The 27,030-nt window shown below is 48.0% G+C and overlaps 1 protein-coding gene and 1 long non-coding RNA gene across 4 annotated transcripts in view; one reads left to right on the top strand and one right to left on the bottom strand.

Annotated features, from left to right (window-relative positions):
* The window catches only part of EBF2 (EBF transcription factor 2), a 207,656-nt gene extending 196,674 nt beyond the window's left edge, over nt 1–10,982 (bottom strand). Inside the window, exons 1-5 of one of the 2 annotated variants that reach the window (XM_002818920.6) lie at nt 10,289–10,982; nt 7,649–7,805; nt 6,494–6,557; nt 6,171–6,226; nt 5,591–5,664 (exon numbers count right to left, since the gene is read on the bottom strand). In XM_002818920.6, coding sequence (XP_002818966.1) covers nt 5,591–5,664; nt 6,171–6,226; nt 6,494–6,557; nt 7,649–7,805; nt 10,289–10,419 — 482 coding nt within the window. In that variant the 5' untranslated portion in view covers nt 10,420–10,982. The other variant, XM_063726596.1, reaches the window with a different exon arrangement.
* A 128-nt stretch (nt 10,983–11,110) lies between these two features.
* Nucleotides 11,111–14,176, top strand: LOC103891292 (uncharacterized). Of its 2 annotated transcripts, none has more exons than XR_008527831.2 (3): nt 11,111–11,292; nt 11,985–12,423; nt 12,799–14,176. It is a non-coding gene; the product is annotated as an uncharacterized LOC103891292 (long non-coding RNA). The 2 variants fall into 2 exon arrangements; XR_655539.3 differs by having other exon boundaries at nt 11,985–12,086; nt 12,799–14,173.
* Nucleotides 14,177–27,030: the final 12,854 nt, after the last annotated feature.

Genomic DNA, 27,030 nt, shown 5'->3' on the forward strand with positions numbered 1-27,030 from the left:
GAAAATGAAGCAAGGAGCTGTTGGATGGTAGCTCCAATAATTTTCACCAAGTCTGAAACAGAAGTGGTATCCCACTGTGTGTAAGTTCCAGCTCTGAAAACTCCACTTCCCAAGATGTCCCCCTTGTGCTTGGTACCCGATAGAAAGACCTCAATAAATGCTGATAGGATTAGCTGAGACAGAGATAAAGAAGATCCCCTGGGGCAATTACAACAAACAGAAAGTACTCCCTAGGACCTGAGAGGGGAGCAAAACACTCCAATCCAAAGGTATCCGTTCGAAAACACCTAGACAAATGTGAGAAGGGCAAAGGAAGCTTGCTAGTAAGAAGCACTGGGAATTCAATCCCTTACCACCAGGTAGCCCATCTGCTGCTGATCAGGGCTACAGACTTCTGAATACCTCTCAGCTCATCTCAGGTACATGGTCCACTATCAACTATAGTTGGCTAAGGATGTAGCCTTGACATGGCTTTTTAAAAAATCTTTATCATCCATACTGTTGGAGAATATGCCTAAGGAGTAAGCACACTAACAATAACCAAACTGTATGTGAACACTGCCCTGCCCATGGTAGTTTTTCTGTAGCATGAGTTTGACATGATACCTTAGGAAGATTGCTGAACTGGGAATCAGCGTTCTGGTGTCCAAGCTGTCACCAACCAGCTTCACAAATTTAGTCAAATGTCTTTAACCCCTCTGGGCTTTTTCTTTCTTATGAATAAAGTGAAAGTGTTGGATTTGATTCTCTCTAGAGTGTCTTCTAGGTTTAAGTCCATGAGGCTAGGGGATTCCATGAGCACCCTTTGAAAGTGGTGATAACATAAGGAAAAAGGGAAGTCGTGTAACAGCAGGAAGCCAATGGCCTAGCACCAACCCAGTCTTAGAATTTTTTTTTTTTTTTTTTTTTTTTTTTTTTTGAGACAGGGTCTCCCTTTGTTGCTCAGGCTGGAATGCAGTGACATGATCATGACTCACTGCAGTCTCAACCTTCCAGGTTTAAATGATCCTCCTTTCTCAGACTCCCATATATAGCTGAGACAACAGGTGCACACCACCACACTTGGCTAATTTTTTATTTTGGTAGAGACAGGGTCTTGCTGTGTTGCCCAGGCTGATCTCGAACTCCTAGGCTCAAGCTATCTGCCCACATCGGCCTCCCAAAGTGCTAGGATCACAGGTGTATGCCACCATGCCAAGCCCCAGTCCTAGCTCTGTGGCTCTCTGCAGCTCATTTGCCCTCTCTTGTTCTCCACAGAATTAAGCATAAACAAATAAATACCTTAAAACTTTTTAAACCCACCTCTTTCACAGGTGTGTGGATTCGCCAGTGAATAAGTCTATGATACTCAGAAAGTAAAATATACTTGAGAGATGCTTAAACATTTGCAGCAAATGGGCACAATGAGGTCTTAAGAAATTTAATCAAATTAGTAGGAAGGAAAAGAAAAATGGTCTCAACTTTCTTAAATACCAGAGTTTGCCACTGGGACTTTCTGAAATAATATTTGGCCTTTGAAATTATATTAGGTCTTAACTTTTAAAATTTCAATCCATCCCAAGATTAACACCAATAAAAATGCAGGCCAGCTGCTCTACCACCTCCTAAAGCCCTTGTCTCTCTTCCCAAATCCCTACCCCCCACCCATTTCTCCCACCTTTCCTGTTTCTAGAATATTGCTTATGTCAACGTAATACCATTGCAGCTCAGGCAAACCATTTTTCTTAGCAACACAGTTTCAAAAGACCCATACATGCTAGCTACCTACAGACCTTCAAGCAAGACTCTCCCCTTTGACATCACCAGCATGTCAACCTAACCCCAAATATGTGTGCAATGCCGGGTACAATTTAATTACAAGAGCACACACTGTCAGAATGTGCCAATCTGTTTAGTTTGGGTAGGAATGATTCTGAGGGGGCTGAGTAAGTTTGCAAAATTGTTCAGCTGAATTCAGCTGCCTTCCATGGGGATTTCCTCTGGAGGAAAAGAAAACAGATAAAAATGTAAGCCTGGTGCCAGTGTAGTATAATGTAGAGAATGAACTTGGGAGGAAATGATATTCAAAGAAAAATGCAGATAAACTTTAGGATCCAATCCTCCATTTTCCAACAGTAACATATTTAAATATCATCTCTAATGTTGATATTCAGCACAAAACATACATAGAAGACACTCACTTGGCCATTGAACTATAATAGTGAAGGTATAAAAATAATAGAACTTGGTTGAATTAGCCCCATTTGAGCCCATCTTAAATTTTTTCTAGGTCTGTTAAGTTGGCCAAAGCAAATTATTATATTTTTTTAGAGAAAAGTTCTCATTAATATGTTCTAGTCGTTCCTTGTTTTTAACGGCTTTCAGTCCTCCTGCCAGCAATATTAGCACAAGCAATGGGAAGTGAAGAACCTGAGATGTTTGTGAACCTACACTCCCCAAACAGTGTGGAACAGCTAAGAAACCAGGTCCCTGAATTACTCAGACGATAAACTCAATTCTGCCTTCCCTTTGCTGTGTAAACAAAGCCTGAGTGACCAACTTCAGGTTCAGCTACTTTAGTTAAAAGGCTTTTAGGATTATTCTCCAACAGGCAAGTTTGAAATTCCTGATAAGCGTTTTCTAAAACTAAAAATGACTCTAAGATTAAAAAAAAAAAAGCAATAAAAAAATAAATAAAACAAAGAGAAGAGGAAACTGAGCTTGGCAATAGGTTAAGACTGTGTTCGTAACAACCCCAGAGAGACTCAGAGGTGCTCTTTTTTCCTAATGAATGAAAACGAAAGCTGTTCCACTGTTTCTCTCTGGCTTGGTTTGGTTTATTTTATTCTAGTACTTATTTGGAGAACCTTTTACTTGAAACATTCTTAATTTATTCTCCCCATCTCCACCCGGAGTCTTTGAAGGAGAGAGAAAAACTAAAACAAGTTGGAAGTGGGAGGTGGGGAAATATGAGAACTCTTATCACAATCCTGAATCATACCTGCATTTTTCAGAAAGGGAAAAAGAAGGAATAAAAGATGGCTGGGGAAGGGGAAAAAGCCCCAGCCTTGGACGGAGAGTGTCCAGTCAGCCAAACTCCAGCTCACGACAAGCGAGTGTGTCCCTTTCCCCTCCAAAATAGTTTTTAAAATTCAACCTTCAACTTTCAAAAATCTGTCTCTAATTTCAAACTCAAATAAGCGCACAGCATGGTGGCTTTTGTTTTGTTTTCTTCTCCCCAACTCCTCCCTGCGATTGCATAACAAAAGTGTCTAAATTCACACCATCTGGCCGATAAAGACACTGGCCCCACTGCCCGGCTGGCCCATCTGATTAGGGCCCTGTCTAGCCTGCGCCTTGTGGCGAAAAGTCACAGCTGTGGGGTTTGCTCGAGCTCAATACAACTCTGTTATTAGCCAGCTGTAGGCCTTGAGACGACTTCTGTTCAAATTATAATATCTTTTAACCCTCTGAGCACTGAGGGCTCAGGGGTGGCTGGCAGCGACATAACAACTAGATTTCTCCTTGCTAATAATTGGCAAAATGAACCAAAGCAGGGAAGAGAGGAACAGAGACCATTGGGGAAGGGAGAAAAAAAGTTATTCCTAAAGAGATTTATTTTGTCTCTGCTTTGTTCCCCATTCAAAGCTAAACACAGATTTATGAGGCTTTTTACTAAAGATTACGGAACATAAAACCATCCAGGGAAGTGCCCAGGTATGCCAAATAACTATGCAAATGAAACTAAGTATATGCAATAACCCTTGAGAAACAGGATACCTGATTCATCTCTCAATCATTGACTGCTACAACTGGCTCTTAAAATGTAAGAGAAGGAACTTCTCCCCCTTCCTGGAGTATCAACCAGCTCTAACTGACAGATTGAATGAGAACTTCCCTTTTGGATGCATCTAATATTTTATATTGTGTTACTAATGCAGACTAAACTAGAGGCTTTAAAAATTGATGCTGCTACTTAAACAGCATAAAATGAGGAGGATTTGATTGGGCTTAAAAATAAAAATGTCAGTCTTAACTACAGCTGGATGGGGCATGCAAGTATTATTTTAAATGATAGGTATAATTCATTAGACAATGGATCAGTTTTTTGTTTCCTTTTCAGGAGGTAATCTCTCCAAACAAAGGCATAAAAAGAAAAACCTCCCTTCAACTAACCAACCTAATCAAAGCGTTCTATTTAAATCTAGGTATTATATGAAGTACATCTCAGAACTGTATTTTCTTTCTGAACAAATCTATCAAAGGTCCCTGAGATACTGGAGTATCTATCTTCTTACCCCTCCCAATGCCTTCCCCCCAGCTACTCCAGCAAGGAAGCCTCCATTGCTTTCAGCTGAAGCCACTGGCATTTGGAAAGTTTGTTTTGATACTTGGTCAAAACCAAAACAAACATGTCTGATTGTTATGGTTTCTTTCTGACTGGGTCGGGGAGGGAGACAGGGCTTCAGGGAGCTGCCCATAAAACAGTACACACTAAATCAGATAACCTGCAATTACCCAAAACTAGTAAGTCTGGAGTTAAGAGATATTGACTAAAGCAATAGCCAAGTAAAGAATTGAGACTTTCCCTCCAATCAGAGATTTTTGGAGGAAGAAAAGCATGTATGGAGCAGACATTTAAATTTTCGTAATAAAATAGCCACACTCTTCCCAGAGTTTCCTATTTATATCCTTTCTTGTCTGCGGTGGGATCCCCAGCACCCAACCGATACCGGGAACACATTAGGCACTCAATAAACATTTGTTGAAAGAATAAGGGTAGATGCAATTCTTCTGATTTTTTAAACTTTCTTCTAGTCAGGCAGAAAAAAAGGGTGGGGGGGTAATGCACAGGACTCAAGGTGGAATGGATTGGTCTCTGAAAGGAAGATGGGAAAGGTGCAGGAACACCAGTAGACTGAACCTTTCAGGACGTGAACATCAGAATCCAGCTGTTGCTCCATACTCCAGATCTCCCAGCGGGTCCTCTCCCTGCCCCTCCTAACTCACTGGTGGGAACTGGACTGATCTTTCTTCCAGGTAGTTCCTTCTGACCTGAGAAAGTCCCCCGACACGTGAACTCCTAAGAGAGCAACCTCCCGGGAGGAAGAAACGCCCCCGCATCACCGCAGGTGCCTGGGTGCCAGGAAGCACCTCGGAAATGAACCGCTGAACCCTCTGGTGGTCCCTCGCCCAGACTAGGAGTCGTTCCAGGGCTTTGACTCAGTAACTCCAAGTGGAGTTACTGGAAATCTACCACAAGAGGCCCGGCGGGAACTCCAGCCGATCCCAAACCCGGCCCGGGGTTGCCCAGCCCGCTTCCACCACTACCACTGACCAGGGGACAGTGGAGACTTTCCACGTAGCCGGAGGAAACTCCTGCGACATCAGAGAGGTGGAATCCCGAGTCGTTCTGAGTCCCAACGGTTATGCTTTAAGACACTTGCATGAAAGGGTTTCCGTGGGTCTGCACTCTGCGCCCGTCTGCCCGCGAGGCCTCCCAGCTGGGAGCGCTCACTCCTGAAAGTTAGTCCCGGGAATGCGGCGCGCCAAGGCCGGGCTGGAGCACCTGCGGGCTCTCCAGGAAGGCCTGGGAAAAGGCGGCTCTTACCTACACATCACTTCGTGCGTCAGGAGAACTCGGCACATTTCCGGATTCTTATTCTGTCCCTCGTAAGCGATGGGCTGTGAAGGAGGTAGTGGCAGGAAAGGAAGATGTGGAGAGGGGTGAGGGGAAAGGAAAGAAGGGACTTCAGAACTAGCACAACATCGCTTTCTCTCCCACTGCCTGCCACCGCATTAGGAATTCCCGCCCGCAGCACATTCTGCGCGGTTGCCCAGTTTGGACTCCACTGAAATCATAGAGAAGTTTGCCCCAGTGAGAACATCATTCTTAGCAAAATGGAATGTTTGGGGGAACTGAATCTCCCAATAATTGTTTCCTCTCCATCGTTTTTGTTCGCCTCTTACTGCCCCCAGGGTTTCCCTGAGCCAGACAAAACAGGGCACTTGGTGAGACAGGGGGAAAAAAAATCTTCCTGAGGAGACAAGGTGCTAGGAGGGGGACGTGGAGGGGGCTGTGGAGTCTGACCCAGGAAATCGTGGAGGAGGGGCAGGTCAGAAACAAACTGGGGCGCTTGGGGGGCGGGGTCAGAGGCAGGCGAAGAGAAGCCAAGTGGCCTCGGGCTCACCTGCTTGGTGACCGAGTCGATGAGCCTGACATAGAGGTCCTGTTCCGTGCGGACACCTGCGGGGACCGGACGGGCACGAGTCAAGGGCCGTAGAGCCCCTTCTGGACACCCCAAACCCGTCTCTGCCATGGGTCTGAGGCCCAAGCAGCCTCTCCAGGCTGAGCCGCCCTGGAGACGGTGACCTCCCAATCCCCTGTGCCAGGCAAGCCTCCCGCCGCCCTGGGCTCCAAGCGATCCCTGAGAGTGATCATGGCAAGGTCAGCGCGTGCGGCCTGGAAGCCGGCTGCCAGGCGCCGGCTCACCGTTGCTGTAGAAGAGCTCACCGTTGCTGTAGAGGAGCTGTAACTTGTAGTGAGTGCCGTTGTTGGTCTTCTCGTTGCCTTGTTCCTGAAAAGACAGGCAGCGTTCGATTACCTTGCCTTCCAGCCCCCCAAAATGAGGGAAAGAGGAGGCAGTGAATCCGCACCTCACATCCGTTCTCCCCATCAAAAGGCAGCTTTGAGCAACCCCTGTTCAGCCCTAGGTCAAAGGGCATGAGCATCTGCCTGTCCTTGGCCGCCCCCGGAAACTTGCCAAGACTCGTAGCCACTTGACCCTTTCCAGCCCTCTGTCTCCCTTAAAAATGTACTCAGAAGTGTGACCCTTGAGCTTCCGACAACTGGACAACTTGCCAAAGCTGCCTTTAAACAGTCACCACCCAACCCATCGGGCTGTATCTGTCCTTAGGAAGCCCCAAGGCGTCCCTTGGCAGAAAAGTGAAGGGACTTGTCATTTGGAAAGGCAGTATTCGGGCCTATCCCGCGAGGACTGCGCTCGCAGGGCCACGAGCTCAGGGACTGAGTTCCAGGTTCAGGAGGAATTTTGGGAAGCGCCTACTCTAAAGCTCACATTGTACAGCTGGGGACACGGAGACCCAGAAAGGGCAAGGGATTTTCCTTTGGTCACACATGGGTTTCGGCGGACTGTCCTTCATTTGAGACCGAATCCAGCCCCCAATTCCAGGCTTGAGTTTGGAGGAGGCGCTGCCTTGGAGAACAGAACAGGAGGGAAGACACAGCCCGAAGGCAAGCCAAGGCTGGGCTCCCGGTTTCCACTTAGTACTGCAACTCAGGCCACCTGGCTCTCGCAGGTGCAAAATAATTAAAATTAACCCAGAGAAGTGGAGCGGCGGCCTTGGGTGTACTTTTTAACTAGTCCGAAGGGCGTTTGCTCCGCCGTCAGTCCATAACCAGGCGCTACTAAGGGCTCCAGGCTCGGTGCGCAGAGCCGGGAGCGCTCCTCCAGCACCAGGTGGGGGAGTGGGGGTGGGAGGAGGTTCGGGAAATCGACTGATTTAGAGGCTGAGGGTGAGTAGCCTCGATTTATCATCCCTGATGATGAGAGTGGAAAAGTGTCGCTAGAGTGACAGATGGAATCTTTAGTGCTTCGCAAAGAGGGAGTTATTAGGCCGCGGGGTTTGGGGGGTACTTTCCGCTTACTTTGTCATTCTCCACAAAGTCCACGAAGGCCGTACGCTCGATCTCCACCGGCTGGCCCTGCCTGTCATAGAGCGCCAGGACGAAGTGAAAGAAGTTGGATTTCCTCAAGTTGGAAGGAGGCTGCTTCTCAAAGTGGGCCCGGGACAGGGCGACCCCGCTGCATAGGGAGACAAACGGGGGAACACAAGACACGGGGAAGGACAAAAAGGCGATGTTACTAACCGCCCACAACACTGCAGCGGGGTAAAGGGTCCACTTCCCAGATCCAAGGTTCTGAACCCTTCGGGCCTTTTTTCCAATTCGGATAAGGAAGAGGAGACTCCTTAAAGGAGTCACTGTGGCCACGGGGGTTAGGTGGCAGGGTTGACGCCTGGGGTCTCTGACACCACCCAGTGGTCCGGCATCCCACCGCTGGGCCACTCACCATCCCGTCTTTAGTCGAAACCGAAAGACCTGGGCTGCAGACAGAGGCCCAGAGTGGTCCCCTAAGGAGGTAGCCCGCGTCCTATACCGCGGGACTGTCTCCATCCACTCCCTCATGTGGTATTGCTGGGTGTATCAGGATGCAGAGCTGGGGCCCAGGGTTAGGGGAATAAGTGCCTCCTTTGCTTTGGAAGAAGCCACCATTTTATTTCGTATTAATTCGAGTTATCCGTCCTGGACCCACTGCCCACAACGCCCAAATGCTGACTGGGAAAGGTAGTGGGTAAGAACCCCAAGGGGCAGGCGGGAGAGTAACACAGAGTCCAGGTCTGGGTCCTTGGGCTGCTTGCCTCGCTCTTCCGAAAAGTTGTGCCTGGGACAGAGACAGGGCGGAATCCTGGCGACCAGCCCCGGGGATCGCTGGCCACCGCAAATGAGATGACCGACATAGGGGGCCCTCGCTCCCAGAGGTGCTAAGTGGGGAAAAGCCAAACTGTTAAAAGGCGAGAACCTCCTTTCCTGGAGCCAACGCGATCCCCACTCAAGCTGCGTTTTCCGGCGGCGCCAGCCGAACCCAGTGACTGTGAAACCCAAGTTGGGGGACCCGGAAGGCGCCCTCGAGCGTGCTGAGCGTGTGCACACGCTTCCCAGCCAACCGGTCGCAGTCACAGCCGACCTGGCCATCAGATCCCATTTCACCGAAGACTTGGGGCTCAGGCGAACGCACAGATTGCGGGAGCTGCCCTGCGGCGCTGGGGTCTCCCAGGTTGAACCCCGGTGCGCAAGCACCTTCATTCACCCTTTTGAAACGGGTAACATTTTGGCTAAGATCTCCCCCACTAAGTCTGCTCCTTCCAGCTTCAACAAACTTTTTGATCCCGGGAAGGAAGGAAAGCGAGGGAGGCGTTTTTAAGGAGCCCGGCTAAGGAAATGCGCGGCACAGTCGGCTCTGCGGTGCTGCTTTATTTCCCTTAGCTCGCAGGCGGGCCAGTCCCGGAGCGCTGCGGCAAGCCGCGGCCGCCGCTCTGTGCGATCCGCCGGAGAGAAATCCGCGCTCCCCGGGCCACGGGAGGCACGCAACCGCCGCCGGCCCAAGTCCCGGAGCCATAAGACTTCTGCTTTCTCCCCTCCAAGGGTGGAGGCCGGTTCGCTCTACTCGGGACACCTGGCCAGTTTGGGAAAGGGATCATTTCTCCGTGTGATGTTGGCACTTAAATGTAGGATGCCAGGAGGGCAGCAGGGGAAGCGAGGGTAGTGGAAGAAGTTCATCGGCTCTTTGGGGGTAGAAGGGCTGCCTCTCTCGCAGACAAGGACCTGGAGGCCACAAATCCCAACTCAGTAGTGGTGATGAGACAGTGGGACCGTAATGTCTTCGTAGGGTGGCACCCCGGACATGGTATTTACTATCCCAGCACGCAGACGCCTAGACACAAAGTCAACTTCAGGGATCCGCAAAACCAGAGGCTGGCGATCCCTGAGCCAGTCTAGCTGCTGGTCGCCTTTTCTCGCCTCTTTCTTCTTCCGCAACTCTTTCTAATGTGACTCAGTATTTTCTCTTCTTTTAAATCTCTTCTTTTCTCCAGCTCCCCAGCTCCGTTCGTCTGGCTCACTGTTTTATCTTTGAGCCGGGACCCTCCAGCCTGTCCCCCCTCCCAGAGCTCCCGGCCGCCTCACCTTCCCGGGCAGCCGCTCCGGTTTCTCCCGCTCCCCTCGCCTCCGCCACCCTCTGGCCGCCGGCCTCCCGGGCTCCAGGAATCGCCCAGCAAGATGCGGGAGGCAGGCGCTCGTAGGCGGCGTGGCGAAGCCAAGAGTGGCCGGGAAGCCGGCTTTCCTCCCGCGCCGCCACTGCCAGCGCCGGTGTTCACGCTCCGCTCGGGGCCAGGCCGGCTCGGCTTGCAGGACTAGGGGCTGAGCTGGGAGATGTTGGGGGCTACTTTGTTATTTTTCCTTGCAAAGAGTGGACTGTGGTAAAGGAGAAGGAGAGAAACGCCTACGACCCAGGCAGTTCAGAAACTCGAGTGCTGGCTGCCGGGTGAGCGTTCGCCTGACTGCAGCGATCTGCTTGCCCGAGGGCGAGCCCCAGCGCGCAGGGCCTGGGCGACAGATGGGGGCACAGGGAGAGAGAAAGGCACAGGGAGCGGGGGGGGGTGGGTGCACACGGAGAGACAGACCGTAAGAGCGAGAGACAGCATAATAATTGCGCGGCCGTGTCGTTACCTCTGCGCCGCGACATTAGCGTCCACCACTCCGACATTCCGGACCCAGGACCTGACCGAATCCATCTCGGCGCCCAGCGATTTCTCTTTCAGAGCTGGTCCTCTTCCTAAAGTATCTTGAATTCCAAACATTTAAAAAGTCTGATCCTCTACTGTCGCTTTACAAGTAAGAGTTACAACACAGTCCTGACTGTTCCCAAAGTTGCCAGCAAATCGTCTCCTCCAAAGCAATCCAAGAAAAGGGATCAAGTGCCCAAACTTGAGTCTTAGAAAGAAAAAAAAAAAGATAACCCGTCCTTTGCTTCACTGGCGAGGTGCGGACTGATGTAGTCAAAGTTTGGGTTCTTATCCTCCGCAAGTTCAGATCTGCCGCCTCAGCCCCTCCACTCTAGGTCGCTCGCATCCTTCCAGCTGCAGTGCTGCCTCCTGAAAGTGATCACTATTTAGAAGCATCACCTGTTCTGGGAGAAACTGGAGGAAATTGATGGCTGCCTAATCTCTCCTCTTCCTCCAGGTCCCCCCTCCCTGCTCCTCCCCACCTTTCCAATTTAGAAAAAAAAAAAAAAAAAATCCCCAACAGGATCAGTTGTAAAAGGAAGGGGAAGACCCGGAGCCGAGAGGAGGCAGTGGCTGCGAGCGCCACGGAGCCAGGCTGCAGCCGCGCGCGGGCCCCATGAATGGGTTACTACGGCCCTGGCTGCGGGAGGCGGAGCTGCGGCCCGATAAGGAGCCTCATTTGCATGGACGCGCGGGATTGGCCGGCGCCTGGCAAGCCGGGCCGACGTCCACCGGCGCCGCGCGCCGCGCTCTGCGCTGCCGGGACTCCGGGAGGTGAAAGGGGACAGAAAGCTGCGGGCGTCGAGTCCTTGCACGAACCCCGTGTGCGTGCGCAGGATTGGGGGGTCCCCACACCCTGCACTGACTAAGGGTAGCGGGTCTCTGCGGGCTGGGGACGCAGGGGTTCGGCCTGGCTGCGGGAAGCCTCCCTGGATCCTGCCTCTAGATGTAGGTTTTTGTAGCCTGCCGGGAGGCACGTTCGTTCCCGGGGTTCGGATCTGTGCATGCTTGTGAGCGTGGCCACATGTGCTTATGTTTTGTGCAAACGTCCCCCAGAGCACCCAGCTCCCTGAATGGCTCCCCCAGGTCTCCTGGAGTTCCATGGTGATATCAGATGTTGTGTGCGGCTTGCACGTTGCTGAGAGGGGAGAACATATGAATGAAGGCGGGGGGCGGGGGGCGGGGTGGGGCGGACGAGCGAGGGGCAAGTGCTGCTCAAATACAGTGCTGGGGAAAACGGTCCAGGAGCTAAGGAAAACACCAGCCGGCGGGCGGGCGCGAGCGGCAGTCGCACCCGTGTGGAGGAGAGGTGGCTGACAGATCGAGGCGGGCTGAGTGCGCGAGAGGCCGGGGCGTAGTCCCGCGGGTCCTCCGGTTCCCTCCCCACCTCTCCGTTCCCGAAGCCCCCGGTAGTGGGCGGGGAGGGACGGGGGAGTCCTGGAAACTTCGCCCACCGCGCGCGGTCGCCGCGGTGCTGGCCGCGGGATGGTGGCCGGCAGGCGGTGGCAGCAGCCTCACCGAACAGCTGAAACCCTAGACGGTTTTTTAACTGCGCCGGGCTGCTCGCGGTGCCTATTAAACATCCTCCTGGCTGGGTGTCATTTTCTTGTTTCTCCTTTTGTATTCTGACCTGTGCATAGATCTGCTGCTGAAATCTAGAACACCAGCGGGAAAACAGATTTGAAGACAATGAATGCAAATCTGTGCTCAAAGACCATCTGCCGTGGAGGAGACAATCAGCTGTTCGTAGTTCGAGCGATTGCGCGCGAGTCTCCCGGTCTCATTACGGGGAGGGCATTTGCTAGCGCCTGGACGGTTCAGGGCACTTTCTCCCCTCTTAGGTCTCAGATTTGAGAGACCAGATCCCTTAGGTGTAGGTGAGCGCTCTCAAATGAACTGCTAGAGTTTGCCGCTAGAGGACACAGCGCCTTGCAACTGGTTTGCCTAGGCTGACAGGAAGCTTGCACTTAAAGAAAACTCGGCTCTCTTGAGAAAGGGACTGGTGCGCGCCTCCACCTCCCCCAAGGGACAAACCACGGCACCACGCTGCGTGCGCGGGATTGCGACTAGGAAGTGCTGGTCCGAACTGCGGAGATTTGCTTGAAAACCGATAGGGGGTTAGGGAGTTTGCGGGGCGGGTGCACGGACCGTCTCTGCACAGGCCCCGGGATCCAGGGGCTGGGGTCATTGATTTGGGGGAAGGTAGAAAAGGTAAACCCCCCGCTTCTGGGTTGTGTTGACTGTGGTACCCGGACCCCAGAGCTCTGGCTTGGTCCTCCCTGTTGGACTAGAAGGGGCGGGAGAGCCATACAGGGCGATTGGGAAATGGATCGGGTGGCTAGTAAAAGCCAAGTAAGACAGGAGTGTCCAAAGGAAGAAGAGGGTGGGGAGGGAAATTTGTAGGGATGAGATTCACTGCCCTGTTTCAACTCGGCAATTCTCTGTTACATGCAGGTTTTACGGAGAATTTCGGTCCCAGCAAAAACTGACCACCTGGAGTCTTCTACCGTCTCTATAAATCTCTCCGAACCTCAAGCAACTCCCCCGCACCCCTTTCGTCTAGGGTCTGCGCCCAGCGGGGCCAAAGCCTTGAGTTCCTTGGCAGAGAGTGTGGAACAGCCGTGAGCCCTTCAAGACACGCCTATGAGCCCGGTGATTTTTTTTTCAAGGGGGCTTTGATCGGCTGTACCTCCACGTTGCCCCGGAAAGGTGCGCAGGGCACCCGGAGGGGCCTCTGGTCAGCAGTGGGCCTGGGCCGAGCCCCAACAGTTTACCCCTCAGGCTCAGGTTGGCTGGGGTTAAAGGGCAAAGTCAGGGTCGAGGGCGCCAGCTTTTCTCGGCGGTAACAGCTGCCACCCAAATTATGCCCCCTCAGGAAGCGAATGAATTGTTCCTTTCTCCCAGCTCCCTGCTGCCAGCCCCAAAACAGACGGGCCGCGCTCGGCGGGCGCCCCTCCTCCCAGCCAACCCCCCGAGACGCGCTCAGGGGCCTCGGTGCCCCGCTGGGAGGAATCTGGGGGAGCCGTGGTCCCGAACTTTGACAGAGTGGGGCCTCCCCACTACTTGCCGGCTGCGCTAAGGGCGCCCCCCGCGACAGTGCTGCTGGGAGCTCCAGGGATGCTGCGGGCGTTGAAGTTCCCTGTTGGCCTGGCTGAAGTGCCTGCGCGAGCGTGAGGGGACAAGGACTGCCTTGGGCCCAGCGTGGCGGCGTTTCGGCCAACCCAGTTGGGCTTAATTGTGTCTATATAGGTTTTGGGGAGGAATGCTCGCAGAGTCCGCCACGCGCGTGAAACATGGGTTGGTTGGGGGAGTGAGCAGCTGCGGCTGCTCCTGGAGGGTCCCTCCCACCTCTATCACCTCCAGCTACCCGCAAACAAACCTCCTTTTCGATCTCGTGCAACACAAAACCTGCCCCGAGCCGCGCGGGGGCCTGGCAAGCGCAGCTGCGGCCCGGGAAGCCCAGTCCCGCGGGGCTGCGGAGCCCACACGCTTCTCAGGCTCCGGCCAACTAGCTCGGTTCTGCCTCTAGCCCGGGTCAAGAAAAATCCAAAATGAACACTATGATTAAAATTATTCACAATCTATTTATACAAAACTGAGGGTGTCTGTCTTTTACCCTGTCCCCTTCTTCATTTACCCTTCCCAAATGACCCGCACCCCCATTTTTTTCATGTTCCTGTTTCACGTCTGCAACCCAGTGCGATATGTTCGATTTCCTCTTAATTGGTTTTAAGCCCCTTTGCCCAATCTCGTCCGGTCCAATCATCTGGGCACCAAGTCTCTCCTCCCGATCAGAGGTTCGGAAATTTTACTTAGAAACTGCTCTCCTGGCTGTGTCCTGTCCGGCGGGACACTGGGGTGAATTCAGAGATGCCAGAACACACCCCTAAATACGACCTTCACCCCCTCTTCCAGACACATACCCCCGTGCCGAAGCACAGAGCCAGACAGTAGCCCGGGAATTCAATTCACAGGGAGAGCCGGTCTAGGTTTTATAAACGGAAAAAGTGGCTGTCCCCGTGGCCTCTCTTCGAACGTGAATTTTACAATTTTGGGTTTTTTATTTTTTAGGCTGGAACCTTTACTCTTTGTCCGACTACAAAGAAATATCTTTACTTGGCATATCAGAGACCTGCCGAATATTTAACTCACAATTCTTTATGAAATGCTTTTTTTAAATATCGAACTTCATTAACTCTCACACCAAATTGCAACTTTGGCATTTTCTTCCGGAAACTAGATTTGTATGTTCTATAAATGCAAATTCCCTAGAGAGGGTGGGAGAAAAGAAACTATTCATAAATGCACGACAAATATCTCAGGGGGACTCCGCGGTCAATACCAAACATCTCCCTTATAGGACAATTTGGGTAAGAAGTGGATTCGCTTCTTTTGTTTTCACATAGTGAAGGAGATTCGAGCGGGAACAGCTGCAGAAATACTGAGTCGTGGAGGAACGTTTTAGAGACACTTGATGTCGGTTGTATCCAGGCCAGTCGGGGCACTGCAGTAAGTTTACCCAAAATAGACTGGAGGAGCCAGATTCAACTCTACCCTAACACTTGGCAACTCCAGAAAGTCTTCCTCCTCGTCTTCCTCTCCTCTGCTCCTCCTCCCCCTGGTATTCTTCTTCAGAAATATCCCTCTTTCCCATCTTATTCCGGGTGCAGAACGAGCGAGCGAGGAAGCAAAGCGGAAAGGTCAAGAGAACAAATTCTCGCAGCAGCAGCTTGGGGAGCGCGGGTGCCCACGCGGAAATAGAGCCCCGGGAGGTGTGTGTGCTGTGGGGCAGGCTGTTTGGATAGAGAAGTGATTGATAGCTTCCACGCGAACCTAGGGACCCGATTTCCCAGGTGGGAGGGGTGACTTTCACGTGAAGCCCCTGCTGGGGGCCGTGCTGGGGTAAATCGGCCGGTTGCAGCCCCTTTCAGGGAACTGTGCATGAAGGCGGTGGCATCTGTCATCACTATTTACGGTGCAGCGATCGGAGCAAGTTGACCAGCATTAAAAGACCTGATCATGCTGGTCTCCGTGAAAGGGAAGACCAAGAGGAAGGTACTAACGATCAGAGGCAGGACTTACCCAGGCCCTTTCTCTCCCTTAAACTTCACAGCAACACTTCAAGTGGAATTTATTGATTTGTTTGCCCCCATTTTACAGATAAGCAAAATGAGGGTGGGAGATGACAAGTGGCATCCCAGCTGCTAAATGGGGAATAAGGATCCTCCCCGATCTTCCACTTCTAATACTCAACAATAGGGTGCAACAGAAGGCCTTCAGAAAGAAAAAGTTAAATGTGACTTTTTTTCTTTTTTTCCGGTTTCTTAGCTCAGTGATAACCGAAGAGCTACTCTGAAATGCCCCCCTTTTCCTGGTGGTGCCCGCCAGCCGGCAGGGGAAAGCCCGAGGGACCTCCCAGCTCCTTCCCGGATCTCGGCGGAGGTGTGAGCGATGTGTTGATTATTCATATTTTTACCGAGCGCACACTCTGCTGCGGCCGGCGCCGCCACATTTCACACGTACACTGACGAACACACATGCATAAGCGCTCACCCGGCCCCGCACGCACGCAGCGCCCCGTGTGCCCGGGGCCCTCCTCGGTTAAGGGAGGGGTGACAAAAAGCTCCCGCTCACTGCTGCCCCACCCCCAACCCGGCAGCCTTTTCCTCCAGGCCCCCATAAACACACCCTTGGCTTTCAGATCCAACTTTCTTCTCCATAATATACTAGTCACCGCGACTCCCGCCTCCTGGATTTGAGGATGGGGGAGACTTTGGCGGCGGGGGTCAGCTGCAAATATGACACCATCTAGAATTTCATTCCATTTAGTACTAGGCAACCTCCTCCAACACACATACACGCACTCGCACACCACCACGATCACCTCCACCCACACTGGCACACCTCACTCAGGTGGCAAGAGAGAAAATCCAGGAAAGTCACTTGCATAGAGTGCACGGGTTTCAAGACGTCTTTGACGGTGCAAACTGGACTTCTAATCATGGGATCTCCCCAAACACAGCCCAAGGCCTAGAAATTCCATTTCTGGCTCACGGAACCCTCCATCCCCAACCCCTCACCTGCTGGGAGCCGGGCAATCATTTCGGGGCGCGAGTGGGTCCAGGGCGCAGGGCACATGGCACCCACGGAAACCGTCAGAGCCAGCTGGGAAAACAGATCGCTCTCCTGGCCGGGCAGCTCCGTACCACCCTCGAAGGGGGACACAACTTCCACTTACTCTTTTCTCCCAAAGGAGAGCAGAGGGGGGTCACAGGGCTTGGGGGTCACTGCGTTCAGACAGTCACCCCGCGCGGGAAGTGCTTAGAGCAACGTTTATAGGGCAATGCTGGCCTCACCGCGTAGGGGTCGCTGGACTAGATGCCCAGAAACCCTCACAACCCGTGAGGTCCACTTTCCGTGGATCTGAACCCGGGCAATTTCGGTCGTTTCTGTTGTCCTCACTCGAAGGAGAAACTTTGGTGTCCGCAGACCCAGGTTAGAGGCTGGTATTTACTGATAAGGTCTCTGGCATTTGATGTTACTCCTCTGAATCTCAGTTTCCTAGCCAGTTAAATGGGAATGTTATTCCTCTGAATTTCAGCTCCCTTACTGGTAAAATGGGGATATTTATTCCCCAGAGCTTTGCTTGCCTTACGGATAAGACAGCTTAGGCGAAAGTATCTGGCACGCAGTAGGTGTTCAATAAACGCTTGCTTTCCTTCCGCATCTGCAGGTGTAAGATGAGGATGATCACATCTGCTTATGGAATTCATGGGTCCTGGGTCTCCTATGGGGGTGGGTTTCCTTTCCCCCGACCTGTGTGCTCCTGAGGCAGGGATTCTGACTCGCTTGTCCTTGCAGCTCCTTTGCCTGGCACAGGGACTGGATCGCGCAGTGGGTGCTCAGCTTTTTGTTTGTTCTGCATGGAATTGTATGTGAGGAAAGTGCTTTGGAAGCTGTTTGGTGCACGCGGGCGTCAGAGGGCACCGTAGGTCACCGAGCGGGGTCTCACCTAGGGAGGGAATGCGACTTCATTCCTAGGAGGCTGCGCTGGGGGCTCCGCGCTGCGCGCGGCAGTGGGTAGGGCGCACCCCGAACGCAAGTGCGGTTCGCTGCTCGGCCGCGTGCTGGGATGGATCGCGGAACTCGCTAGATAATTGAAGAAGATCTCGAGGAGCTCTGGAATGGATCTTCGGTTTCTATGCCAAACCCCCGTTGATGAGTGGTTCACAGAGAACTCGGGGAGCCCCTCCTCGCCCTGCGCCCTCAGGAAGAGACGCGGCTTGCCTGGCACTGCTGGTCTCTGTCTCCAGAGAGAGCCAGAGCCGAGCTCCCCGAGCGGCGCTTTCCAGAGCCCGCATTAAACGAAGCTGGGAGGGAGGGAAGCTGACGGGCGGAAAAACCGAGACACTGTCAGCCAGGAGGTGGCTGACTAGAGGCTGCGGGATCCGGCGGTAGGGGGGGAGGGGAGGTGGTGGTGTTAAGGGGTGAGGTTCCAAACTTTTCCATTCCACAGAACTAGAAGCCCTTTTAAAACTTGCATCATCTTTTATGCAAGGGCAATTCATGTTTATTGCAGAAAAATATATACAAATAAAAACAAAAGAAATTCCTAACAGCCTCCAACGGCATCAACATAAATAACTATTGCTAACATTTGGATGGATTTTCTCCCAGCCTTTCTTTTATGCATATTTCTATATACAGTACTCTAAATGGGAGCATAGTCTATATGCTGATTTGTAACCTGTTGGCTCACTTAATATAGCATATTTTCCTATGCCATTAAATATTTTTCTACAGTAACATTTAATATTTGCATAGTATTTCCCTATCCATACCATAAATTGTTTGACCAGTCTATTGGTTTGGACATTTAAGTTGCTCCTAATTCTTCACTATTATAAACAACACTATGATGAACATCTTTGTAGCTTAGTTTTTCAATATGATTCTTTCCTTAAGATAAAGTCCTAGAAGTAAAATTGCAAAATCAAAGACTTTGCATGTTTTTACACCTTGATACAGATTGACAATTTGGCCTCTTGAAAGACTAAATGTACACTTTTGCCAGCAATACCTGAGATTACCCCTTCTGCCCTCACCCCTCAACCTTCTTGAATCTTTGAAGTTATAGTCTGGCTTTTAAAATTTCCCAGTTGATAGATTGGAAATGTCCTTTGGTATTTGTATTTTATTTATATTCAGTGAATTTCCAGTAAGGGGAAATTGTTTTTCATACACTTTTTGGCCAGTGTACATCTTTGGGGAGTTAACTATTATTTTATTAAGGGCGTTGAATTTTAATTTATCATATATGTTGAAAATATTTTTTCCATCTTTGCTTGCTGGTAATTTTATTTATAATTTTTTGGTGGCAGAAATACAGACGTATTTTAGTTACAATGTTTTCATCTGCAAGTACCAAAATAAGCGACTAACAGCAATATAAGCAATAAAATCATTTAATTATCTCATATACCAAGAAGCCTGGAGGTAGATGGCCCCAAGTTAGGTTGCCACAAACAACACTGGTTCATTTGCTTTGCATGTTAAGTTTCAATCTCACCGTTACTGCCTCCTAGTGGCGGATACAGCAGCAATAGTGGCGCACATTCAAGGCAGGAAGCAAGAGGAACTGAGACACCAGCAGGTTTGTCCCAGTGGATTGCAAAGTAGAAACTTTTCCAGAAACAGCCTTTATGCCTCCTTTGCCATAACTGATTCATGTGGCCATCCATAGTCAGACGTTTATCTGGGAAAGCAAGTGCTTCCATTGTGAGGCACTTCAGGGCGGGTTGAGAATGGCAGTTGGATTAGGCAACTAGACAAGCCCCCTCCCCAAACCCACTCGCCCCCCTCCTTTTTTTTTTTTTGACAGAGTCTAGCTGTGTCACCCAGGCTGGAGTGCAGTGTCGCCATCTCGGCTCACTGCAACCTCCACCTCCGGGGTTCAAGCGATTCTCCTGCCTCAGCCTCCTGAGTAGCTGGGATTATAGGCGTGTGCCACCATGCCTGGCTAATTTTTGCATTTCTTTTAGTAGAGATGAGGTTTCACTGTGTTGGCCAGGCTGGTCTCGAACTCCTGACCTCAAGTGATCCGCTCGCCTCAGCCTCCCAAAGTGCTGGAATTACAGGCATGAGCCACCGCGCCTGGCCTTAGACAAGCCCATTTTATGTCCTGCAATAGGTCTTTAACTTGTGTGTAGTTAACTTCACCCATGTTTTTCTTTATAATATCTTTTGTGTATAATTTAAAATAAAATTTAGCACCTGTTATGTACTCGTAATTAAAAATAAAATTTTTTAAAGCATAATATGTTCCTTTTGTGTTGTTCACAGGTAATCCTTCCCCATTCCAAGATAAATTAAATATTGATGTATATTTTCTTATTTCTCTATTTTCATTAAAAATTTTGCCCTAAGTAAATAGATTTGTTCATTATGGTCTTGGTTCCCTTTTCAACAATAAAGACTAAGTTTTAGAAGGCTAATTTAAATAGAAGATTAGTTATACATACTGAAATATCAAAATCTTTTTTTTTTTTTTGAGACAGGTTCTTGTTCTGTTGCCAATCTCAGCTCACTGCGGCCTCCACCTCCCAGGTTCAAGCGATTCTCGTGCTTCAGCCTCCTGAACAACTGGGATTACAGGCATGTGCCACCACCCAGCTGATTTTTTTTTATTTTTAGTAGAAACACTGGGTTTCACCATGTTGGCCAGGCTGGTCTTGAACTTCTGGCCTCAAGTGATCCGCTCACCTCCCAAAGTGCTGGGATTACAGGCATGAGCCACCACACCCGGCCCATTTTATTCAAAATATTTTGATGTTTATTTATCAACTATAGTCCATCTGGAATTTATTTTACGTTAAAAGGTGGAAATCAAACTTCTGTCACTAAACTCTTAATTGTACCAATAGCATTTATTAAATAATCCTTAATTTCTCCCAAAATGTGAAACATTGGTGTGTGTATATATATATGTATATATATACACATACATATATACACATATACTTATATATACATATATACATACATACGTATATATACGTATACATATATGGAGAGAGAAAGAGATTTTAAAATTAGAACTGGAAATTTATGACATTTAGAAACTAGAAAAACCACATGCTTTTTAGTTTATGCATTTTATTTTATGTCCTGCAGTAAACCTTATAGTATTAGCTGGTCTTGGTGGCTGATGTCTGTAATCCTAGCACTTTGGGAGGCCAAATGCAGGAGGATTGCTTGAGCCCAGGAGTTCAAGACCAGCCAGGACAACATCGTGAAGGCATGTCTCAAATAAAAAATAAAAAAATAAAAAAATAAAAACCCTGTAGTTTACTCATATAGGTCCACCACAAATTTTGTTTGAATTATTCCTAGGTAGTTTGTATTTTTTTTCTATTGTAGTTCCTGATTATTGCTGAAATATGGGGAACTTGTTCATTTATTACACACACAGACATCTTTCTTAGCTCTTATTAGTTGTCCTAGTTTCTTAATTGATTCAGTTAGACTTTCCAAGTAGACAATTATATCACCTACTTAATGATAATTTGGTCTTTTTCTTTCTAGTAAAGTAAACCTGATTTATTTTACCTGTTTAGTTTCATTGGCTAGGATCTCTAATACAATGGCAAAGAGCAGAAGTATCAGAGATACACTTTATATTGTGTCTGAATATTATGGATATTTTTATAATGTGTTAAGTTGATGATTGGTGTCTGATATTATAGAGTACAGATTTATCTCAGGTTACTGAGAACTTTGATTACAAATAGATGTTGAATTGTATCAAATATATTGTTAGCACTTATAGGGTGATTATAGACTTTTCCTCACCTTTCTATTATTGTTATTAATTATATTAATATATTTACTAATACTGACATATTTTTGAATTTCTATAGTAAACCCAACATGGTCATTTAATCATTTATGCATTCATTACAAATTTATCAGACACTCACCTTACCAGGTACACCATGGTAAACAACACCAAGTCCACACCCCTGAGAAATTGTATTCCAGGGAAAAGATGGTGATTGATTTGCAATTTTCTCATGTTAATTCTGTCTTTGCAGGTGTGTTGTGTATTTACTCACCTGACATCCATCATTTATTCTCACCTCCTCTTCTGTGACTTTCTGTCCTGGAGATTTACTTCTTTGGTGTTCTGTGGATCATTTTAGAAGGCCCTGCTTGAAGTTTGCCTCTTCAACTCTTCCAACAATTTTACAAACTCCACACCCCCTTTTTTAATCTCTTCTTCTATGATGTTTGGAAGAGTTTCTATTTCTTATGCCAAACTCCAACTAGCACATCAGATTTTGGTATCAGGGTTACACAAGCTCTGTAGAAATAATTTCTATGATTTTTTAAATATACAAGTTTAGCTTAAATAGCATAGGATCTATATTTTCTTTAAATTAACAGAACTTGGCCAGGCACAGTGGCTCACACCTGTAATCCTAGCGCTTTGGGAAGCCAGGATGGGAGGATCGCTTGAGACCAAGAGTTCAAGACCAGCCTGGTCAACATAGCAAGACCCCCCCAAACTCTATTAAAAAAAAATTAACAGAAATTTCCCATAGAGCCTTTAATAAATTATCTAATTTATTTGATGGTTAATGATTTATTCAGGTTTTCTATCGCTTACTGAGTATATTTGGATAATTTTTATTCTCATATAAAATAATCTATATCATTACTATTTTTAAATGCTTTACCATAGAGCTGTACCTTGTATTCTGCTATAACCTTAATTTTCTGTATCTGAAACAATTTTTTCCCATTGCCAGAGTTGAATATTTTCATTTTGCATCCTGTTTTATTTATCTTTAATACTTTAAGTTGTGGGTTATATGTGCAGAACGTGCAGTTTTGTTACATAGGTATACATGTGCCATGGTGGTTTGCTGCACCCATCAACCCATCACCTATATTAGGTATTTCTCCTAACGTTATCCCTCCCCTAGCCCTCCACCCCCCGATGGACTTGGAACCAACTTAAATGTCCTGTTTTATTTTTATTCCTCCAGACTTTTCTAATTTATACTCCCATCAACAGGGCACCAGAAACTTGGTATTATCTGACTTTCTAATTTTGGCAAATCTGATGGGTATAAAGATATATCTTGCTGTTGTTTTAATGCGCATTTCTTTGCTTGCTGGTGAAGTTGAGCATCTCTTCAAACGTTTTTTAACCATTTGGATCCCCCTCCAATTAACCACTTATTGATAGCATTTTTCCACTGGATTTTCAGCCTTGGAGATGGTTGTTGCTGCTGCTTCTGCTGCTGTTGATGTTGATGATTGGCAGAAGGATTTTATATGTTTAGATGTTAATTGTCAGTTTTAGATGTTACAGATATTATCTCTTAATCTGTCATTTGTCTATAACTTGGTCAGTGTTGTCCTCTGCTGATTAGCAATGCTTTGTTTTTATCTGGTCAATTCCGTCCACTTTTGTGCTTTGGAGTCTTACTTAAGAAGTCTTTCTACACCTCAAAATTACACAAAAAAATCCTACCCTTTTAATTTCATCTTTTACATCCACATGTTTAATCTTATGCACACGAGATTAACTTGTAACATTGTCTAAAATAGTGGTCCAGATTCTGTTTTCTCCATTAAATGAGCCATAATTGAACTATTATACCACCAAATGCTTGTAGCATGGCAAGAAAGAAAATTGTCCCAAATATGGTCTGGGACAGAATTTTCTTTATGTATGTGATATAATTTATAATTCCTTCTGGGAAATAATTAGCATTCTTGTGTGATTTTTTGGTAGACTTTATTGAGCTCAAGAGCATCTTCTGCAAAGCTATCAGTCTTGAGAAGAGTCTGATAATATTAACTGGCACTGCCTTATTGTATTTTTCTACAACCTTTTCTTCAAAGAAAAAAATCTGCAATGGCTGGCTCAGGACCTTCTTTCCCCAGGGCAAATCTGAAATAAAGCTTTGACATGAGCTTGTACTAATTTTTTCAGAAAGGGTGCTTTAACAACAGCCTACATAGTCTTCAGCTCTTCCAGATAGAGCTGAAGACTGTATAGATGAACACTCCCTCCATCCAATCATGCCTGTAATACATCTTAGAGAAATTCCCTTAAAGTTTATTATATGAGAATAGCACCTCTGTCTAGTTTCCAGCAATAATGGGCTTTTAAAAATTATATTTCTCAGTATTTGAGAAGTTTCTTGGAAATGACATGTGGATATTATCATTTTTTACAACAATATTACTGCCTCCATTACAGTTCTGTTTGGTAAAACTTCCCAAGAATTGTTTAGAATCTTTAAGTGTTAATTCCCAGTATTTTTACTCTCATTGAAATGACAATTTAAGTTGTTTAAAGTGTTATTTTCCCAGTAGTTCTACAACAGTTCATAAAATTGATCTCTTTCTTTAAACTGCCAATTCTCTTTCTACATCTAAGGACTTTGCATATTCAGTGCTCTTCCTACGGAGGGGAATGAATTTGAATATTTGGGGTGAGCTACTTAACATCCACATGCTTCATTGTTTTCATGTATAAAACACAATGATGACATATTTTAGCAATTTTTTATTGTTTTTCAGGTAATGGGAGTTGAGATTGAGTCCCAGATGGATTTTTATTCAGATCCTCCAGGCCTCAATGAAAAAAGAATAGGAAGCTTTAGGTTATTGTGCATTTTACTTTTCTAGATTTAAGCTCCAATGGGCTGTGGAGAACAGGAAGGCAGCTACAACTACAAGCAGCCGTACCAAGGAGCTTCATCTTCATGTCGGAGGGTTTTGGTTTTTTTTTTGAGATGGAGCCTCTGTCGCCCAAAGTGGAGTGCAGTGGCTCAATCTCTACTCACTGCAACCTCTGCCTCCCAGGTTCAAGTGATTGTCGTGCCTTAGCCTTCTGAGTAGCTGGGACTACAGGTGTGCACCACCATGCCTGGCTAATTTTTATATTTTTAGTAGAGACAGGATGTCATCATGTTAGCCAGGCTGGTCTAGGACTCCTGACCTCAGGTGATCCACCCACCTCAGCCTCCCAAAGTGCTGGGACTACAGGCATGAGCCACCATGCCTGGCCCATGTCTGAGAGTTTTATCTTTATATTTCTTAGGACAACCTAATGTTAACTGGAACAGTGATGTTTTATTTAGGGTTCCTCTGCCCTCCTTAGGGCCAATCTCTGTAGTGCCCATACCGTGTTTAGGATATATCCCCAAACAGATAATATTATGCATGTCAGAGTAGGCCCTCACCCTGAGCCTCTCCCTGTGCCCGGTGCACAGCTGGGAGGCACAGGTAGAACTCAGCTCCCCATGCCATCTCCAGGTCCGTCTGTTCTGAGTTAGGGCATGCTGGTGGAGTGACTCCCACTGGTTCCTGGGTAGCTTCTCATCTGTAGAAAATGCATGAAATGAAGCAAAGGAAACACCTGTCCAGGCAGACCTTCCCCTTCATTCATTCGTGCCTGTAATATGTCTTGGAGAAATTGCTTGAAGTTTATGATTTGAGAATGGCACCTTTCTCTAGTTTCCAGCAATAATGGGCTTTTATAAATTATATTCTTTTGGCAATTTCAACAGGAATTTTGAGCATGGGCTCAGAGGATTGGAATCTCATATTCAACTCTGTATTCCCAGCACCTAGTAAAATGTAGTAAGTATAAAGAACACATCTGTGATGAAGAGATGAATTAGTAGGATGGTCACATAATTTATAGTCTAAATCAGGATCCTTTTGAGAATGAAAGGGGATATTGGCCAGGTGGGTCAACAGATTAACAGGAGTAAAACAGGACAGTCTCCAGAAAACCAGGATATGTGATCACCCTATGCATAGGGAAACGGAGAAGAAAGAGAAGTGATAGGGCGAAAGAATGATAGAGAAAAAATATGCCTCAGCCGGGCGCAGTGGCTCACGCTTATAACCCCAGCATTTTGGGAGGCTGAGGTGAGTGGATCACTTGAGGTCTGGAGTTCAAGACCATCCTGGCCCACATGGTGAAACCCTGTCTCTACTAAAAATACAAAAATGAGCTGGGCGTGGTGGTGTGCACCTGTAATCCCAGCTACTTGGGAGGCTGAGGCAGGAGAATTGCTTGACCCTGAGAGGTGGAGGTTGCAGTGATCTGAGATCACACTACTGCACTCCAGCCTGGACAACAGAGCAAGACTCTGTCTCAAAAATAAAAGAATAATAACAACAATAATATGCCTGGATTCCCTGGGAAACCAACTCAGAGCCACAGACTGGCATGCAGGAAGTTTACTGTGGACTGCTCTTGTCAACAGTAAATAAGAGGGAGTGAGAGAAGTCAGGTTAGGCAGAGGAAAAAGTTAACTGTGATGGGCCAGAGAAAACTGAAATGGGGATGGACCTGCAGTGAAATTCCAAATCAAGGCAAGAAGCCTAGGCCTTTGTACTCCTGCATCAACTGGTCACAGGATGTGAGCTGACCAGGAGAAGGCAGCTTAACCCTGGGTAAGGCAGCCTCCCTCCATGGAGATCAGTTCCCTCCTAGGGAAGCAGCTGCAGACCTTCAATAGCTAACACACCCAGCACCTAGAGCAATGAGTGCTAGGGTCCCAAAGGAGCATCAGGAGGGCCTACTAAAGTATCCACTACAGTCCACCCCTTGTGCTGTTCAATTACCTCTCTCATGGAGCACATTCCCCCCATTTCTGGGATTCAGAATGGTCTTCTTTTCAAGGGAAACACAAAAAGAAGAGGAATGAGTCAAACGATAGGCCTGCTGCTATGGCTGGTCTCAAGGCAACAACTGACACACATCATCTCCCTCCATTCTAGGCTCCCTCCACCCTCAAATAACATTTCTAATCCCAGCACTTTGGGAGGCCGAGGCAGGTGGATCACTTGAGGTCAGGAGTTTGAGATCAGCCTGACCATGGTGAAACCCCATTTCTACTAAAAATACAAAATTAGCCAGACATGGTGGCACATGCTTGTAATCCCAGCTTCTTGGGAAGCTGAGGCGGGAGAATCACTTGAACCTGGGAGGCAGAGATTGCAATGAGCTGAGATTGCACCATTGCATTCTAGCCTGGGCAACAAGAGCAAAACTCCGCCTCAAAAAAAAAATAGGCCACCGCACCCGGCCTATTCTTCTTTTAAGGACCTCCTTTTTTCTACACACGAAATGGATGCCCAGGTGCACTGCTTACAGCATTTTCTGTTGAGAGGATTTCTCCTGCCAGTCATCTAGGGCCAACCCTGAGTGGGGCTGTAAGGAAGCTGCAGTCCATTTTTGGCTTGTACCACATGCCATGCTGATCCATCTGTGAGCCTGGCCTTTTTCCTCCCCAATCAACTGGTCATAAGGAATCACCCAACCTCATGCAGCCAGAGGCATGAGTTCAGGAGAGGCAATGATACAAAAACAGTGGTGAGTTCAGTGGAGGTTTGGAGATTTGGGCCATTGGCCCTTGCAGCTTTCTGATGCTCTGGCTTTGTTTGGGCCTCCCTGGATGTACTACTTCCATCTCACAATATGGCACTATGGGTCTCTCCAGATATATGATTTCGTCTAATAGAACCAAGCTCATAACAGGCAGTCTGCCTGCAGGATCACTTCATGTGTCATGGAGTTGCTTCATCTCTCTAGGGTCTAGAAACTTTCTAGAAATTGTTTCTCAAACACATAATTTCCTGCTATAGATG

The sequence above is a fragment of the Pongo abelii genome, chromosome 7 (genome assembly GCF_028885655.2).
Source record: "Pongo abelii isolate AG06213 chromosome 7, NHGRI_mPonAbe1-v2.0_pri, whole genome shotgun sequence".
Classification (NCBI taxonomy): domain Eukaryota; kingdom Metazoa; phylum Chordata; class Mammalia; order Primates; family Hominidae; genus Pongo; species Pongo abelii.